The 18,640-nt window shown below is 41.3% G+C and overlaps 1 protein-coding gene and 1 long non-coding RNA gene across 8 annotated transcripts in view; one reads left to right on the top strand and one right to left on the bottom strand.

Moving 5' to 3' along the window:
- The window catches only part of PAX5 (paired box 5), a 260,888-nt gene that overhangs the window by 230,982 nt on the left and 11,266 nt on the right, over nt 1-18,640 (top strand). For all 5 annotated transcript variants that reach the window (XM_083481891.1, XM_083481892.1, XM_083481888.1 and 2 more), the window contains one exon: nt 7,014-7,100. In XM_083481891.1, coding sequence (XP_083338017.1) covers nt 7,014-7,100 — 87 coding nt within the window. The remainder of the gene's footprint in view (nt 1-7,013; nt 7,101-18,640) is intronic.
- Nucleotides 11,438-18,640, bottom strand: part of LOC310696498 — a 105,773-nt gene continuing 98,570 nt past the window's right edge. For 2 of the 3 annotated variants that reach the window (XR_014520572.1, XR_014520574.1), the window contains 2 exons: nt 14,237-14,707; nt 11,438-11,731 (listed from right to left, as the gene is read on the bottom strand). This is a non-coding gene — a long non-coding RNA (uncharacterized lncRNA). The remainder of the gene's footprint in view (nt 11,732-14,236; nt 14,708-18,640) is intronic. The other variant, XR_014520573.1, reaches the window with a different exon arrangement.

An 18,640-nucleotide genomic window follows, 5' to 3' on the forward strand; every position in this document is an offset into this window, starting at 1 on the left:
ATCTTGACCTTTCTATGGAAAACATTAGAAGCATTTTTTAGAGTCGTGGGACATAGGCAATGGAAATCATTGTGCCGTTTCTTTGTGTGTTATTGGCTGAAAAACATTTCTGCATTGTTGGTGGGTGACATGATAATCTTTAAAAAGGTGCTGTCTTAATGAAGGGCATAGCTGCATAATCACTAAGAAAAAAACCCCTCCACAATGTATTGAACCATCGTTTTGCAAAATATTTCATCTTCCTAATCGTCTACCTCTCTCACCACCACCCCTCCCTACAGACACACACAAACTCCCCTGGGTAGCTGATGCATAGTATTGCTTTTGACTGGGCTGATCATTAAACAGTGCTGTCAAGAAGTATATCTGATGGGTGCAGGAGTATCTGCTGGAAATCACGAGGCACTCATGCAGTGTTCATTCATCTCGTTTAGTTTCACTGTACTCCTGCTCCATTTGTCTGTCCAAGGCCTGTGATGCTAATAGGAGGGCCGGTGGCTTTCCTTTTAGTCTCTTCCTACCCATTCTGTTTCGTGCTTGCTTCTCCCCCCTGCCCCACTCCGCTTTTTTTCCTTTTGCATGGCTGATGGATATGCAGAGTATGTGGGATGAAGCGAGCAATACTGTCACCGAACTGATGGTATTCAGTGACTCCTCTAGCTCTTGGCTGGTCTGTACTGCAGGAGCCTGACACCCTGACCACTGAGGCATAAAAAACAGAGAATTGGAAGCCTCAGCCTGTCAGGCACTAGAGCGTCCCCCAGAGAGGCCTAGAGATGTGTGTGTGTGTGTGTGTGTGGAGAGGGAGAGAGAGAGAGAGAGAGAGAGGGAGAGGATAGCAGCGAGTAGAGGTGGAAGTAGTGGTGGGAACAAAATCAGAGAATGAAATGTCAGCTTACTTCAACTGATACTTGTGCAGGAGTGTTGATTATTGTTAGAAAAGTGAAGTTTCCTGCTTTACAACACACAGGCAGGAGAATGGCAGTCTGGCTGTTCCTGATTAGCTAGCTGCAGGAGTACGGAGGAGATTTACCTGAGCCAGAGGCGGGGAGAGTTCATGAGACCTGCAGCGGGCCTCCCCCCCCCCCCAATACCATATGGCGATGATGGAATAACTCCTCTTAAAAATCTCTCCGTTGTGTGAAGAGGTGGTGTAAGAAACGTGCAAGGTCCTTTAGGAATGGAGTTGCATTTCAGATACAATGGTACCTCGGGTTAAATACTTTCGTTCTGGAGGTCTGTTTTTAACCTGAAACTGTTCTTAACCTGAAGCACCACTTTAGCTAATGGGGCCTCCTGCTGCTGCCAGAGCACGATTTCTGTTCTCATCCTGAAGCAAAGTTCTTAACCCGAGGTAATATTTCTGGGTTAGCGGAGTCTGTAACCTGAAGCATATGTATAATAATAATTGGGAATATGAGAATAATAAATCTGTTTGTTATTGTAGCTCCCTTTTAGGGAAATTGAGGCAAGTCCTGAACTTGCATTCTTTGTTAGGGTGTGCCGGAATATACTATTATCCCACTTGCTTCCTTCATGTACTAGGTTCACCAAGGAGTCAGGAATGAGCAAACTGGCTCACATAATGCCACAGCTAACTCTATGGGCTGTAGCAATCCAGTTTGTGCTGTATGGTGTGTGTCTGTGTGTAATGCTTATATATGTTAAAGATATAGAGGTAATATTTGTATAATGACTATTTAATTTGTAGAACATGGTTAATCAAACCTTGCATGGAATAGAAGTAGATATCCGAGTAAAGGGAAAGTGCTGTATGCCAATAGTGCAGCAATCATTCTCTCTGCAGTGTCATAACATACCCCTCGTCTTTAAGTTGATGTGTTTTGTTGTGTCTCAGTTAATAAATTTAGATGCTCAGGCATAGCCTAACTGGCAATAGCCCTTGGGATTGGAGCAAGAACCTGAAAAAAAATATTATCTTGTCTCTGACAGTCCTTACAGATTTTGCCCAAAATCATATAAAAAACTTAGTTTACACTTTCACACACAAGGGAAAGCAAAATGTTTTCAAGTTTTAAGGTCTAGGTAGATCTTCCCATGTGTTATCACCCTAGTAACATCTAGCAAAAGAAATGTGTAATGTAGTGCCACTGCCTTTTGCATTTCCTTGCTCTCCACAAGTTATAGTTAATGACTCAAAATGGACTTAGGAAATGCAGAAAGTAAGGAAGGCCAGCATGTGATATGTGGGGAAGCCAATGGTAGGTGGGATCCATGCATTCCTTGATACATCTAGTTACACCATGGATTAACACATTTGTCTTTTGGGTTTTGTATGTGATGCCCTGGCAATGTCAGAACTAGGGAGGGGGGAATATGATTTAAAGCCAAGCGTATCAAATTCACACTTTCTGTAACAAAAGGAGAAATAAAGATGTCCTTCGAAATTTGATATCCAAATTTTACAATGCATACATTAGGGGGAAATGTGCATAAAAATGAATACATTTGCAAAGATAACATATACAAATGCTTTATATTAAAAGAAATTGCTTGCAAAAATGTGTGCAAGTTAAAACTGCATAGAAAAAAACAGGAGAAACTTGCAGTAAAATGCCGAAGGATTTCATATATAGTGCAAATTGGTGCAAAAATGCAGAGAACTGAATTTAAGATTGGAAAAATGAGAGACTGAGAGAACCAAAATTGAGCCCTAGTCAGAACACATGTTCTTTAACTGTGGGATGATATCAGCTTTATTAGGCAGCCTGACCACTCATGAAGAAGGCCAGTTTGTAGGGCAAAATACTTTTCTGGATCCCCCACCCATTCCCCAGTATGGAGGACAGAGTGGCCTTCAGGATTAAAAAAATAGAAAATGGTCACCTCTCCACTGATACATGAAGTTACATCTTAATAGTATTTGTTATATATACCAATGTCAATGTGATTTTTTAAAAAAGTAATTAAGACAATACCCAATTAGAATATGTTGTGTTAAGGGGACTTCTGCTTCTTGCTAATGGAGAATGGAGTGCAAGTCCGTTTGCTCTGACAAAGAGAGATGGTCTTGAGCCCCACGGAGAGAGGGGGGAAAGCAACAAGATGAGTTGCACCTCCTAAAAAGCCTCAGGAGGTTCTTCTGAGGTTCTGAAGGGTCAAGCGGCTTGCAAAAGGCTCTCAAGCAACCTCCTAAACTCCTGTCCGAAAGGAGCGGGGGGGGGGGGGAGTGGCGATCAAGCCAGCAAACTTTGCAATGTCAAGTCTCTGTGGGAGCGAAGTCTCGAGCTCCAACCTGCTGCAAGATTCCTTTCAAGATAAAAGATTCTAGCTGAGTGAAGGTAAAGAAAACTAATTTGTATTTGGATTTAATTGGTGGACATTTCAGCTAAAGACAGTGGATGTAGCAAGGAGGTCCATCCCCATTGCCTGGGTAACTTCAAACTGCATGAAACAACTTGCAAGTGAAGAAGTTACAAACCTTGTTTGGATACGTTGGGACATTTTCTTGCCAATGGGAATATAGCACTATAGGTGATTGTGGTCAAGGCAGAAAGCTTACAAAATGTATCTCTATGCTCAGATAACTTTTACATAATAAATATCATGAGGAGGCACTGTTCCCCAAACACTTTAGATAAGGAGATAAGCATGTTACTCTTCCAGGCTTTGCTACTAAAGCCAACTGCCAATGGGACAACATCTGAGGGAGCCACTAGTAGTCCCAGACGAAGAAGGGGTCAGTTGCATGTTGAAAGGGAAGAAGACAGGGTTTGAGTTGAGCAAGCAGGAAAGGAAAAGGAGTCAGATGTACAGTTTTGCTAACAGAACCATTTCTAAGATTGAAATATTATTTAAATTTGGTTCTTATGCTGGGGCACATTGCAGGTTTATTTAGGTATTCAGTCTAGTTCTTGCCTTCCAGTTAAAAAAGAAATGTAAATACCTTTTTCCCACATGGTGCTGGCAGCGTGGCTGAAGCAGAAAAGATAAAGTGAAAGGGCCCTTTTCTCTGTGTGAAGTGGCTCCTAAGGAGTTTGGGCTGATTTATCCAGTCCAGCTATGCTTCCCTCACCCCTGAAAGAGCTTGTTTTGCTGGCACAGCTAAACTCAACCTATTTTGCCACCTATTTTGGTGCTACTTCATACAAAAACAATTCCTACATTATTTTCATGCTCAGTTGAAGCCACGGTCCATTCTGTGACTTTACACCTCAAGTTTCATTTGGAGATGGGGAGTCGTTGTTTGCACATTACACCTTACGTCAGTTCCTTCTACCTCACAAAGAGATATATGGGGCAGCTTCCAAAAGCAACGCTCCCCATTAAACTGAGGTCAAATAGTCTTGTAGATGGACTATACCAGCTTAGCCAGTTAATATTTGAAGTATATGTTTTTATTGGTAGGGAAACAGTGTTGATTCACCTTCAGACACATCCTGAACTATCTTGATGGGGTTTGAATGTGAAGTCTGGTAAATTTCCTGACTCCCTCAGCCAGAGTTAAAAGTACATGTGTACCCAAAGCCGATACCTTAACCACAGATTCATGTTAAGTATCAATAAATGACCTGTTCCCTCCCTGTCATGTCAAATTTCCTCCCAATCACCCTTGATCGGAATAATTTGTAGAGAAGATGTGAAGCACACCTCTTACTACACAACCCCAGGTGTGTGGAGAAAAAACTGAAAAATTACTATGTGAATTAGTCCTTTAAAGCACTTTCTGTTTTATCATGCACCTATGATGGAGGTCGTAAAAATGCAGGATACAGATCAGGCAAGCAGAGCCTAGGCGAAAACATTCTGTTTTGAAGCTATGATGAAAGCATGATTGTTGTGGTAGGAGCCAGTGGATAAGTTCCCTCACCACCCACACAGATTCATTCCACACAGATAAGTTGACTAAACAGAGTTTGTGTCATTTGCCAGTTTCTCTTTCTTGAAAATAAATAAATACAGTGGTACCTCGGGTTAAGAACTTGATTCGTTCCGGAGGTCCGTTCTTAACCTGAAGCACCACTTTAGCTAATGGGGCCTCCCGCTGCCGCCGCACGATTTCTGTTCTCATCCTGAAGCAAAGTTCTTAACCTGAGGTACTATTTTTGGGTTAGCGGAGTCTGTAACCTGAAGCATATGTAACCTGAAGCGTATGTAACCCGAGGTACCACTGTAGAGGAGTGCCATATTTTCCCTTGTTGTCTTGCTGCTGTTACTCTGACACAAACTTCTACCAGACAACTGATTTTGTACCAACACATTTTTAACCATATATTAAATGGTTAAGCCTATGTTTCGTTTGCTTGGTGGCACAGAAAAAGTTGGCCTCCTTCCCTAGTTGTGTTAGTACAGGTAGTGGCTTCCAGATGAAGAGTAGTGTTAGTATTCAACTCACTTTAGAAAGTAGACCCTTCTTAGTCATGGGCAGTCATTTCAGAAGGTCTGTTCTGAGTGAAACATGGTTGAATACCAACCATGGTTCTAAAGAAAAATTATAGTACACAACCCAAGAGGAAAGTAGCACAGTACACACACAGGAAAATAAGCTAAAGTGGTGATCCTGGATAGAACGCACATCAAAAGATGTATCTAGCCCAGTGTTTCCCAACCGGTGTTCCGCGGCACACTAGTGTGCCGTGAGACACCGGCTGGTGTGCCGTGGGAGGAAGGCGGGCGAGTCGGGCGGTGAGAGGCGGCGGCGGCGGCGAGGATCCGCGTCGAGCCGGGGGCGGTTCCGCGGTGGTGGTGCCGAGCGGCGGGGCAGCGCGCGCAAAAGGGAGGAGCGCGAGACAGCGGAGGAGGAGGAGGCCGGCATGTCCGGGCAGCAGCAGCAACAACAGCAGCAGCAACTCCCGCCGCCGCCCCCTCCTCCGCCCGCTATCGCCGCCGCCGCCTCAGCTGCCCTCGCTCTGCTGCCTCCTCCCACCCCGGCAAGGGGGAGGGAAAAAACTTTCGCTTTTGTGCGTCCCTCCCGGCGTGACGCTGCGCGCTGACGTCACGGGGCGGGGCTTTAATGGTGGTGTGCCGCGAGATTTTTTTCCGGCTAACAGGTGTGCCGTTGCCCAAAAACGTTTGGGAAACACTGATCTAGCCAGTTCAAGGGAGCTTTAGCAGGCATCACAGTATGAATGGGGATGCACATCCAGATGCACATTTGTATTCTCAGCTGCTACCATGCACAGTGAAGACTACTTTCATTGGTGGAAGGATGTGTCTCATGTTCAATCCCCAGCTACTCCAGGCAAGGTTGGGAAAAATCTCCTGTATGAAACCCTCCACTGCCAGTCAATGGTCTGACTTGGTATGTTTCTACACACAGATCTCCCTTCCTGGATTAGTTAGGCAGTCTTTTTGCTATGCCAAATAGTGAACCTGAAAACTTGAGAAAGCAAATACATGGAAAATGCGAAAGTTCATGCTGCTGAATTTTATTCAGAAACTGCCATTCAGATATTCAAATGCTGTCAAATCACATTTGGGATTTGTAGACACGGAAATTAAAGTTACTTCCAACTCCATTTATTTGCTGCTTGCTTGTGAAAATCAATCTAAGACAAAAACTTTATTTGCAATTCAGGTGTGAAAATAATGCCTAGAGAAAGCTTGTCTCCAACCTTGTGGTCAACACGTATTTCCCCCATATATGCCTATATGTGCAGTTAACTTTTATAGATTTTCATCCTGTTTCTTCAATACAAGTATTTCTAAGGTGGCTAGCAATACTAAAGCAATAAAATAATAACAACTGTAACACAGATAAAATACTACTAGAATAAGAACAGCAGGTGCAACTGCAGTATAATATCAGCATCACTAGCAGTTTAAAAAGCCTTGGAAAACAATAAAGGTATTTGCCTTGCACCAAAGAAGTGTGGGCAGCAGGCAATCCTCTCTGGGGAGAGCAGACCACACATTAGGCTCAGCTACCAAGAAAACTGTCTCTTACTATCAAGTCATCTGCTAGAATTCAGTATGTTTCCACCAGTCAATTACTTTAATCTTGATCTTGATTATTAAATTTTATATAACATTCCCTTTCTTTTTGATTGCAGGGAGTGAGTTTTCCGGAAGTCCATATAGCCATCCACAGTATTCCACATACAATGATTCCTGGAGATTTCCCAATCCTGGACTGCTAGGTAAGTTTTCCCCATTACAACTGGACCATCAGCAGCATAGTTCAAAAGGCAAGTGGGGGCAAGCATGGGACTGCCATACTGGCTATAACTGGGAAAGATGAGTAGTGATGGGGATGGATGAATCAACCATTCTCACTTTCTCTTAGCTTTTCATTTTTCTATTCTAAAGTGCAGTCACCCACATTTCTCTATCAGTTTGTGTGTTGTTGTTGTTGTTTTAAAAAAAACAAAGTTATGAGAATTTGTCAGCATTTAGTGTATATGTCTCCCAATGTGGAAATTTTTGCATGCAGTTTTTCCTAACATATTTTGTACGTTAGTTTCATTAATGCATGTATTGTTTTGCACACTTCAGTATATGGACTTTTGTATGTACATTATTTGGTTGTAGGGCCGTTTCACAAAATTTGGAGAAGTGTGAATTCTGAAAGATAGATATGTTTCAGTTTGTGTATTGTTGCAGGAAGTGCAAATCAGGAAGTGCACAAAAGGTGAATGGAACCAGATTTCTCCCCCATCTCTAGGGAAGTTGACATCTATACACTTGCTATGCACCAAAAGAGGCTAACACCAGTGGAGTTACTAAACCAGAAGACAGTGCAGCCCTCTCTAGCCTAAAGAATGTATAGCTTACTTTGAACTGTATCATATAAATTATCGCCACCAAGAAAAGAAACAGCATTGAAATATGCCCGATTTTAGCTTGACAATGAACAATTTATTACTTATGCTTCCAAAGGCACTGGTGGAAATGCAGTACAGCACATGCAGTACTACACATTATATGCCATTATCTTTGAAGCATATAAGGCCACTTTCTGGAATGACTTTTCTATAGCTTCACATTCTTTCATTATCCATGCTGAGCAGCAATCTGTAAACTCACAGCACATTCCTTAATAAGTTTAAACTTTACTCAGAAGCCTTTCTGATTTCCATGGGATTTAGTTTTAAGGAATGCTGTTTAAAATGGAAAGGTGTATAATTACTATAACTCTGTAGAAGATGGAGACCGGCAAAAGTTTTGTTTGCACATAATGGTGAACCAGTTTAGCATTATGAGGATGAACTCCAACAAGCCTTGAGTTTTCTGGCTCCCCTCTACTCCCTCAGCACAGCCATTGGAAGATTTTGCTTCCATTTAGATTAATAGGAGTTTAGTATGACATATAAACCCTCAGTGGTGGCTTATCTTAGTTATGGTTTGCTGTAGTAAGCTTGCTTCACAACTCATGGTTAATTAAGATTAACTACAATATGTTTACCTTTGAACTTAACAACAAGTTAAAATGAAAGAGCAAAAGCTTTTTAACCCCTTTATGCTGCCAAAATGGAGAAGGGTAAAGCATGAGAACTCAAGTCTTCCTGCAGGTTGTCTTTGTAACACTGGTTATGCACAAATTCAGCCACGTTTATTTTGGAGTTAGAGGCAATTTCAGAGTGCCACACTGGTCATGGTGTGTAAGTTAAAGGGAATGTAAATTGAGCAGTTAAAGTGCATAACAACTGGCCATTGTGCACACTCACTAGGCCTCATGGAAAATTTGCACATAATTCTTCTATGAAGAGGGAATTATGCACATTTCCCTGTCAAGAGACATAATTTCCAAGAGAACTTTGGAAATGGGCATGTGACTGAATTTTGTATAATCTCTGAATTTTGTACATTTCCTGGGCAATATGCGCAATCTCCAGTCTACATACAGACTTTCCAAGAAACATGCATTTTTTTCTATTTCATGTGCAGAAGTGTACAATCTCTGTTCCCAGGATGCCTGTAGCCCAATGCCCATTCTTACATGGCCCACAATACAACCCTCCCGCAGAGAAGCAAAGAGGTTTAAGGGGGGCTCCAGCTAAATACTAACTTTTTCTGCAGGCCAGCCCCCTTTTCATCATTTTCAGCTGTTCCTCAGCTTGCTGAGCAGCCCAAGGGGTGTTGCAGGGAGATGGAATTTTTAAATCTTCTCTCTCATTTCCACCACACAGATGGAAATTATCCCCATGCTGCTATTAAGGAAGGGAAAATGCTTAATAGCACCATGGAGTCAATAACCATGAGAATCACAGGGGAGGGAAGATTTAAACATTTAGGAAGGGCTTAAGGGAAACCTGGCTGGGAGAGAAAGAGTATAAAGTACAAAATTCAGTTGTTGTATGCACAGTTTCCAAGGGCTGTTGGAGATTATGTATATTTACTGGGAAATGTGTCTGGAAGGATTATGTGCACTTCCTGACCCTTATATACCAGCTTGATCACTGAGATCATCTGCAGAAACATCATTGGTTGGTAAAGCTCATTTGATAACAAGAAACTAAACCTTTCATGCCATTGGTCCAGTACTGTAGAACACTTTGCCAATGGAAATTGAGCCAGTACCTTCTGTTTCAACTTTCAAAAGACCCGCTGAAAACTTTTATGTACCATCAGGTTTATGCAGGCAATGATGAATGCATATTGCATATTTTTAGAATAGCTAGGTGGTTTCTGATTTTAACATTTCAGCAACATACTTTTGCAGTTAGGCAGAATCCCATTGGCTCTGGAAAATCTCCTGGCAGGCCCTTGGCTTCTGCTCTAGCAAATCCCTGAGTAGCACACCCACTCCCTCACTTTAATAAGGAGGATAAGCAACATCCATTTTATACTACTGTCAAAGTCTGGCCCACCCTGACCTTACATGTGTGTAGCACATGGTGATTAGAATTCTCCTGCATAATCTATGCGGATGAGGTAAGTAAAATACCAATTAATTGTCACCTCTCTAGCAGAGAGATATTGTGCCTTGGAGACTTCCAGATTTATGGATGTCAAGGTTGTAGCAGAGAAATAATTTTGAATTTTTGTCATTTTTTAAAATTCAGTTTCTTTGTTTTAAGTAATTGAGTCCCTAAGTAATTGAGCCACCTAAGCTCTACCCATCACATTCCTTGCCCTTAAATCCTTTGGGAGTAATTGATGGCTATAGCATTCTGTGTCGCACTGCTTTTTACAGTACAAAATTGCCATTTACTATGCTAGAGCTAAGGGTCTTTTTGTTGCTTACGGCCCAAATGGGAAGCTGTTTCCTATTACCGTTTTGTTACTCTACTCAATGCTAGTTTCAAACCTCTGTATGAAAGCCATAATCCCATGTAGAGTGGATTGAAGTGTCAACTGCGAGGTCAAAAAAGCCATGGAGGGCAGCTCTTAGGGCTGGTTCTCACACACATGTACATAATTTGACTTCTCATTACTTGGCTATTTAGCACTTGGGGACCAACGGCAAACACCTGATGTATAGCACAGTGAGTCGTATGGTCCTGAGAATGGGTTGTGCCGCTTTAGATTACAGTTTGAGAGGATGCTTTGAAAAACAATAATCTCCCACATGTATAACTCCCTGTAAGTAAAAAGCTAGCATACCACAGACAGGCCATAGTTCCCTGCAATGCCAAACCATCCAACCAGAAATCACTGCCAGGGCTCCTCAACATTCCCTACATATTGCTGAAGACTCTCTCCCTGCTGCTGTATATTTTATTCATATGTTCAGCAATAGTCTGCCCTGCACTGCCTGCTGAAGGTTTGTAACTAAACTGATCATAACAAGATTCTTTTTTAAAAAAGAAACCTAATAATGTTTAACAGAATGCTTAATCACAAAATTAATCTGGTTGTACCTATAGACAGCTTAAAGTTCAAGCAAACTCAAACACATTCAGCAATATTTATGATCCGCTAGACAGTTGTGGGGAGGGGCATTTTGCATCTGAGTGCCTTCCTTTCTGTACATTACCTTCTAGAGACCTCTGGGAGGACTGAAACTTGAAGATCTCTAGTGAATGCTTGTTTACTGCCCACAAACAAAATGCTGCCCCCTGTGTCTCCCCAAAAGGCAATAGAGGGGTGAAATGAGAATAGTTATTTGCCCGGGGGCGGGGGGGGCGGGAGCAGAACAAATTAGCACTGCTGAAGGGTAAATATGCAGGCTAGAGATGCTGAGAAGGTAAAAGGTTGGCCATGTGTGGCTGTAGCTGCTGTTAAAACTACTAACTGCTACAGCAACTTGGTGACTTGTGCCCATGTGGAAGCCTTATTTATTTAGGGCTCTTGCATAAACTATCTCAAGGTTGCATTGAAAGCGTGTTCTTGGCTGGCTGGTAGAGCCAGTGCAATGCCACAGGACTTGGTGTTCTGTCAGCTGCCCCACATGGCAAATGCTTGCCAGCACATCAGCACATAGCATGGTGTTATAAGATTGTTAGTAAGACCTTTGTCATGACCTCCATAAAATATCACCCCTTTCTGATTTGCACTATTTAAATTATACAAAAATCACTGGTTCTTGATACAATTTGAGGTTGATACCATTATTTTAATATCATGGATTAGAATGCTGAAGTTGGACTGCAAGGCTTGTTTGCAGCTCTTTGTGTTTCCATTTAATTTGCCTAGTCCACATGACATCACCCTCAAACGACACAAATCCCAAACCTTGCTCTGTTGCTCTCCTTTCCATGTCCAGTACTTCCTCAATGTTTTTTTCTGGCTGTTGTTGTAATACTTTCTGGCTCACTTCTGAATGGAGGAGGATAGCCTTGTTGTTGTTTTTTCTTCTCATCCCACGCATTTGCACAAAACCAAAACCCTGCACAAGTAAACCACATTAAAAAAATATTAACCAGATATTGGGCAGCAAACTGAAAATGGTGCTTTTCATTTCTTTTTTCGCTATGCGAAAAGATTTATGGCATGGTCTTGAAAGGAGTGTAGTCCCATTTATACATATTTCTTTTAATCCTTCAGATTTGCACAACACCAGAAAAGTGCAAAGGTAAACTACATTAGCTTTATATATACAGTGGTACCTCGGGTTAAGTACTTAATTCGTTCCGGAGGTCCGTTCTTAACCTGAAACTGTTCTTAAGCTGAAGCACCACTTTAGCTAATGGGGCCTCCTGCTGCCGCTGCGCGATTTCTGTTCTCATCCTGAAGAAAAGTTCTTAACCCGAGGTACTATTTCTGGGTTAGCGGAGTCTGTAACCTGAAGCGTATGTAACCCGAGGTACCACTGTATATATTTATTCTGATCTGTTAAGTTTGCACAAAACCGAAAAACTGTGGATGTGTGTGCTGAGAATTTATAATTGCCTGAATGTATGCTTTTGCTCATTTCCCAAAACAAAACAAAACAAAGATGCACACATATCTATTTGTTCACATGCCCTGTTGGTACTGAATTGGCATAACAGAATCAACAATTTAGAAGGAGGAACCTTGACCAAAGGAAAGACCCAACTAGTATGAACAGGAAAGACTGAAATTGCTCCTCATAAACTAATTCCAGTAAATCTTGGTGTGGACTAATTCAGTATCAATCTAATGGGGGGGAAAGTGGATTAACAGCTAAATAATGCTCAAATCTGGATAAGACCTTAGATGCCTGCCTTCAAATCCCTACTTTTAGTGCAAGCTCATTGATAGCACAGTCCCCGTTATGTCTACCCACAAATAAGTCCCATTGAGGGTTACACATGGGCATATAAATATAGAATTGCAGACTGAATAAACTTTGGCAGGTCACTATTTTTCAGACATATTATAGGGTTGAGAAAATAGAAGAGATAACCTACATCGGTGATCATGATCTTGTTGGGGAAACAGTGCTGTACAAATGGGACAGACCAATATTGTTCACTTAATTTCTATTCTGAACAATGGGTCCCAAAATATTGCTCTTTTGCTTTGCATGGATAATTTTCATTTCTATTTCCTCCCACAATAGGTTGTAAAATGAACAAGATATAATTTAAATATTAAATACACACACACCCTATGCGCAGCCAAAAATTTCATTTCCCCCCACAACCTGAACATTTTATCAATTATCTTTCAGTTATAGGACATTTCACGAAAAGGATTTACATAACAACAAAGATTTTTTTTTAGGACAAATGCTACCCTTAATTTAGAATTTTATATTTTATATAGCCTTCCCACTTATCTGTGATGAAGCTGAACTCAACCAGTGCGGACACATCCCTCCCTCCCCCACCAATTATTTTAATACATAGACCAGAAATGCTTTAATATGTTTTTTGTCTTCGAGTAACTTTTTAATGAGTTTGATAGATTCCTATAGCATTGTTTACTCCCCAGCCTGTTCTTCTGAATGCCATACTTGAGCGCTACAGCAAGCAAAAAGATGGATCAAACTGAAGCAATCTAATCAGACTTCTGATATGTATTTCCTTACTTCACTATTTGGAATGTCATCTGATAAGCACATCAGTTATAAGAACATCTAAAGATGACATAAATCATGTTGCTGATGTCAGTAATCTCAGCATAATACTATTTGTACTATGCAGGGCCTGACTGCAACCCATCACTGTGGTATATGAGCGCCTTCCTGTGGCTTCTTAAATGACCTGACTGGCACCTGCCATGTGTCATAACTCACAGGCTCATTCATTTCAGATTCTAGTAAGAAAATGCTCAAATGTGTTGCTGAAGCCTAAGGGGTTTTCACAACTAACTTTGCTTGAAGCAATCAGGCCTGCTAATTCAAGCCTAGGAATTTGAATTTAGCCTTGAATTATGCATATGCATTTACTAAAATCGTACTTTTATTTTAACCACTTTCCCCCCTCTGTATTTTGCTTCCACTGCATACTCTCTTCTTTGTGTAGTCTGTTATTTTCAAGCAAGGTCTTGAATTAATTTCTACATTTGTACAGCTCCAGACACACCTAGTACTGCAGAAGCAATGATTAGATCTTATTGCCTGACTTTATTGGTTTTTAATGTCCAGCTTTTCTAACTTGACACAGCTATGAATTTAGAAATATTTGAGAAAACTGTGTATGGCATACAAGCACTGAAATAATAATGGCTGCCTTGGTTTTTATGAACTCTCTCTCTATTTCTCTCTCTCTCTCTCTCTCTCTCTCTCTCTCTCTCACACACACACACACACACACACACACACACACACACATATACCCCAAGAGGTTTCAGTCACTGAAGCCTAGCGAGCTTGCGTGTTTAAAGTCTACTTAATACAAACATGCTAAAAGTGGATAATAGCAACACCGTCTAATGAAGAAAAATGATTCAATTTCATGCTGGTTTGTTGTAATAACTTCTTTACCATTTTCACTCATTACTTTCGACTTGATGTTGATCATGGCAGATCTTGTTTGATGCACTGTTCTCTCTTCTGAACTGATGTGATTTGTGCACATTGTGAAATGTAAGTGAGCCTGACAGGCCTCCCTTTTGGCTACACCTGAGCTATATATATAGCTGTTGTTACAGAGGACGGGGTCACAAGATTGACAATATTGGCATGGCTTCATATGAGGTGAAAAGGTTTGAAACCAGTCAGTTAGGATTAGAATCAGTACTTCTATGGGTTTCTATGAAAGGATTAGAGAACAAGTATGAGCCAGAAATGACTGTGTCAAGAAATAAATTGATGATAATATGAATTAAAGGGAAAAATGACAGAAGAATGGACAAGTTTATTCTAGAGGAGAGCGTAATGACAGGGTGAAAGAGTGAATGTTTTGCAATGTGAAGTTTTCATTTTTCAGTTTAAATGCAGGCCTTTTTGATTTCACTACAGAAATGTGAATAGGAGGGAAAAGTCAAACCCTGGAGATATATAAAATGCTGTCAGGGAGCTGCAGAGAAAAATTATATTTTAACAGTCTGATTATGTTAAAAATATCACATGTAAGAAATGAGACAGAAGGTCAAATTTGGAAAATAAGGAAAAATAGTGGCCTATAGAACCATTTTCATCCGAAGGAAGTTGTTCTTATACTGTTTTCCTAGTCTTTACTCATTTTATTTCTTTCAAATGTCAGTTGCTAAAAAACCTCTGATCCTGACTGAGACCTACTGCTGTGTCAAAGTAAAGTTCAAACAAATATTTCTGGGTGTGGAAGCTGATAAGAGGCAAGCACAGAGGCAAACAGTGGATAGCTCTGTTCAACAGAATATGACTATGGCTATATGCTTCTGATAGTTATTTTACTCATGTGCACTTAATCTTGCATCAGTTGATGCCTCCCAGCTGAATGTGTCAACTGTGTTGCACTGAAATATATTGTGTATGCAAAACTGGGCGATCTGAAAATTATATTTGTGGTAGTTAATACAGAATAGTTCATTCACACATATTGTTAACTTGAGTGTCAAACAAGATAGAGTGCATGAACCCTGATACTAGATACAGATAACCACATGCCTAAAATGTTACATTCTCTCCTTCCCGTCCCACCTGGATCTGTTTTCCAGTGGATGCTGGTCCATTCGAGTGAATGGAGCATTGTCCCACCAACCCCAGTCTGCAGCCAGCCGATCCCCACCTGCTACCTCCATTGCCAGTCCCAGTGAGCACTAACCACCACTGCTTTTGTCCACTGACATACCTGCAGAGGTGGGAAAGCAGTTGTGGTCCTTAGATACTGATAGATTTGTTTTACATTTTAAAGATAAAAATTACTCACATTTCTTCTGACCCCAGATAACGCTGTTTTACCAGCCAGAGAGAGATGTAGCTAGGGTCCCATTTAATCATGTTGCCTTGGATAGATTTCAGCAGCAGATAAATCTTCACAGCCTCATGACATGCAAAACAATTCTTGGAGGTTTGAGAACTACAACCTGTCCTAGAAAACCCTACCCTGCGAGGTTATTTTAAAAATTAATCTGTCAGGTTAGGACTCACCACATGAACCTCAGAAGTAGTTAATGCTTTTTTGAGTGTAGTGCCCACTACTCTCAAAGAGGAAGCAGCTAGACTCAGTGGTGTTCTGCTGGGCAATGGCACTCACCTGACTTCCTGCTGCTTGTGTTGCTACTCCAGGAGGTAGAGGGGAAGGGGCAAAGTGGCAGTGTAGTCGATGCAGTGCAAACGCACCGGTGGAAGCACTGAATTGGTTCCACCAAAGGACTTGCGCACCACCTCCCCACTCCATTCAATTTCCCAGCAAGAAGAAGTGACACAGGCTACAGGTCAGGTGAGCCATATCCTGCTGACTGCTACTGGTTAGACCCATGTTTAAAAAGCAAATAAATTTTGGACAACTATTGGCCAGTGTCTGGCTTCTGATCTGGTAGAGAAACAACCTTGTTGACCTGGTGGATACGTTACCTTGGGAATGGGTGTGGGTTGTGTGGCTCTGTTAGTTCTCCTCTAAAGACCTGGCTGTTTGCATCCACTTTGAAACGATTAATTAAAGACTGGTCTGGGCTTTTAACTTAACTGCTGCTATTTTTTATTTTTTTAAAAAGACTGAATTGTTATTGTTAAATTTGTACTTTATACTTTTATTCTATGATGTGAAGCACCTTGAGAGTGCTGTATGACCTGAAAGGCCATGTAAAAATACTTCAAACAAACAAAAAGATTAAGGTGGGGTCAGAACCATAAGGTTCAAAATATGGTAAACATTGCAACATAGTGTGGTGGCTGCTTAAAAAAGTATGAAATATAATGTTGCATAAGCTTCTGCAACAGGAACCTTATTGCTTTTGTAGCAGCACATTCTGCAGTAAGTGTATTGCTGCATTGGTTTCTGAGGTTGCAGTTGATCCAGGGAAACCTCAGAACATTCTCAATGAGCACAGATCAGTTTATTACAGATATTCTCAAGGAATGCTTGGAAAGACGTTACTTATTTACTCTTGCCCCTACTGCGGCAAGCATGCCGACTGATGAAAGGTCTTTCCTGTTTTGAAATATGTGCCAATTGCCTCCCCTTAAGTATTATATAGAAAGTCTTTTTCATCAGTGCCGTGCGACGGTGCCTCTAGTCTCCTTTCACAAGCTCATCTGTTTGAAATATTGGTCCCTTACACATGTCTTGAACTTTGTGACTTCTCCATGATGTCTGTCACTATAGTATTGATTTCTCCCTGTTTCTCCTCCTTTAAAACTGTCAGTAGAGTCCTCTACAATAGGGAAGGTTTGCTGGTTAGCAATTTCATTGCTTTTACAGTATGGAGAAGATGTATATGTTTTGATTTGAAAACAGGCTTCTGAGAAAGTTTGAGTCATTTTAAAAAAAAGAATTTGGAACACACATTCACACACTATTATCCATGCTCTCTACAACATCTTTCGCTTCTGTTTTGAGAGATTTATTAAGCTGCCAGATCTAACTCCCATGTTTATTGTCTGCTTCCTATGGACAATTTATTGTTCAGGAAAAAAGCAGGTGATATAGGTGTCCCAGGATGGTGTATTTTGAATTCACTTTCATGCAAAAATCTCATTGCATTTGGAAAGCTAGTGCGTCAGGGCAGGCTTCCTATCAAGTACTTCCTAAGCAAAGGTACCCTCTTTTAGTTCGCATTCTTGTGCTGTTTACTTGTTTTGGTTCTTCAGGGTATTTCTGTATGATTCACTGTTACCTTGATCTTATGAATCTGTACCAGGCTATTGGAACTTGTTTGTTTTCTGTTTGACCGTGGTCTAGTTCAGTTTTAAACCAGGGTTTAAAAGGAATGTGTGAGCCTGTGGGCTCCTGGTGAGGCAATCACATATGCTTTGCTCATTTTGCTGCTGCACCATGCTGAACAATGCCATTGCGTAACACATTCCAAAACTGAAACTCTGTAAGGGGTGGACTCTTAAGGTAAAGGTAAAGATAATGGGGCCCCTGACCATTAGGTCCAGTTGTGGCCGACTCTGGGGTTGCGGCGCTCATCTCGCTTTATTGGCTGAGGGAGCCGGCGTACAGCTTCCGGGTCATGTGGCCAGCATGACTAAGCCGCTTCCAGCGAACCAGAGCAGCGCATGGAAATGCCGTTTACCTTCCCACTGGAGTGGTACCTATTTATCTACAGTACTTGCACTTTGATGTGCTTTCGAACTGCTAGGTGGGCAGGAACAGGGACTGAGCAACGGGAGCTCACCCCGTCGCGGGGATTCGAACCGCTGACCTTCTGATCGGCAAGTCCTAGACCCTGTGGTTTAACCCACAGTGCCACCCGCGTCCCTGGGCTCTTACTCAAGAACCGATAAATAACCAAGGCCTGCTGATATATGCCTTCATCACAAAAAGCAGGCACAAATTGGGGCAGCTGTTAAGTTGAATCTGCTGTCCCCTAAGCCCGGTGATCTACCTTAGAGCTTCTCAGTGTAACCTAAAATGCAGTCACAGACAGAAGGCAATGCCCAAACAAAAAAGGCACAGCCTGAGGGAACAGGCCAGGAGCCCATTTGACCAAAAAGCCCCCTAAAATTCTAGCAGCATTGCATCTTTTTTTTTATTCCTCAATCAAACTAAATAAACTAAAACTTTTTTTCAAATTGACGTCTAAACATTACTTTAAAAATACTAACTTAAAAATGAGATTAAAAATACAATTTATTTGCTGTAGTGATAACTAGGCATATACAAATATACTGTCAATTTTCATGATCTTTATCTTTAATCATATAATGAGCTAACCCAAGTTGACGAAAACAGATTGTTTCTTCTAGTGAATGAGACAGCGCTTACCGGGTGTGAGCAAAAGGTAGTGAAAGTAGCTCAGA

This window comes from Podarcis liolepis, assembly GCF_965112155.1.
Source record: "Podarcis liolepis genome assembly, chromosome: 17".
In the NCBI taxonomy this organism is placed as follows: Eukaryota; Metazoa; Chordata; class Lepidosauria; order Squamata; family Lacertidae; genus Podarcis; species Podarcis liolepis.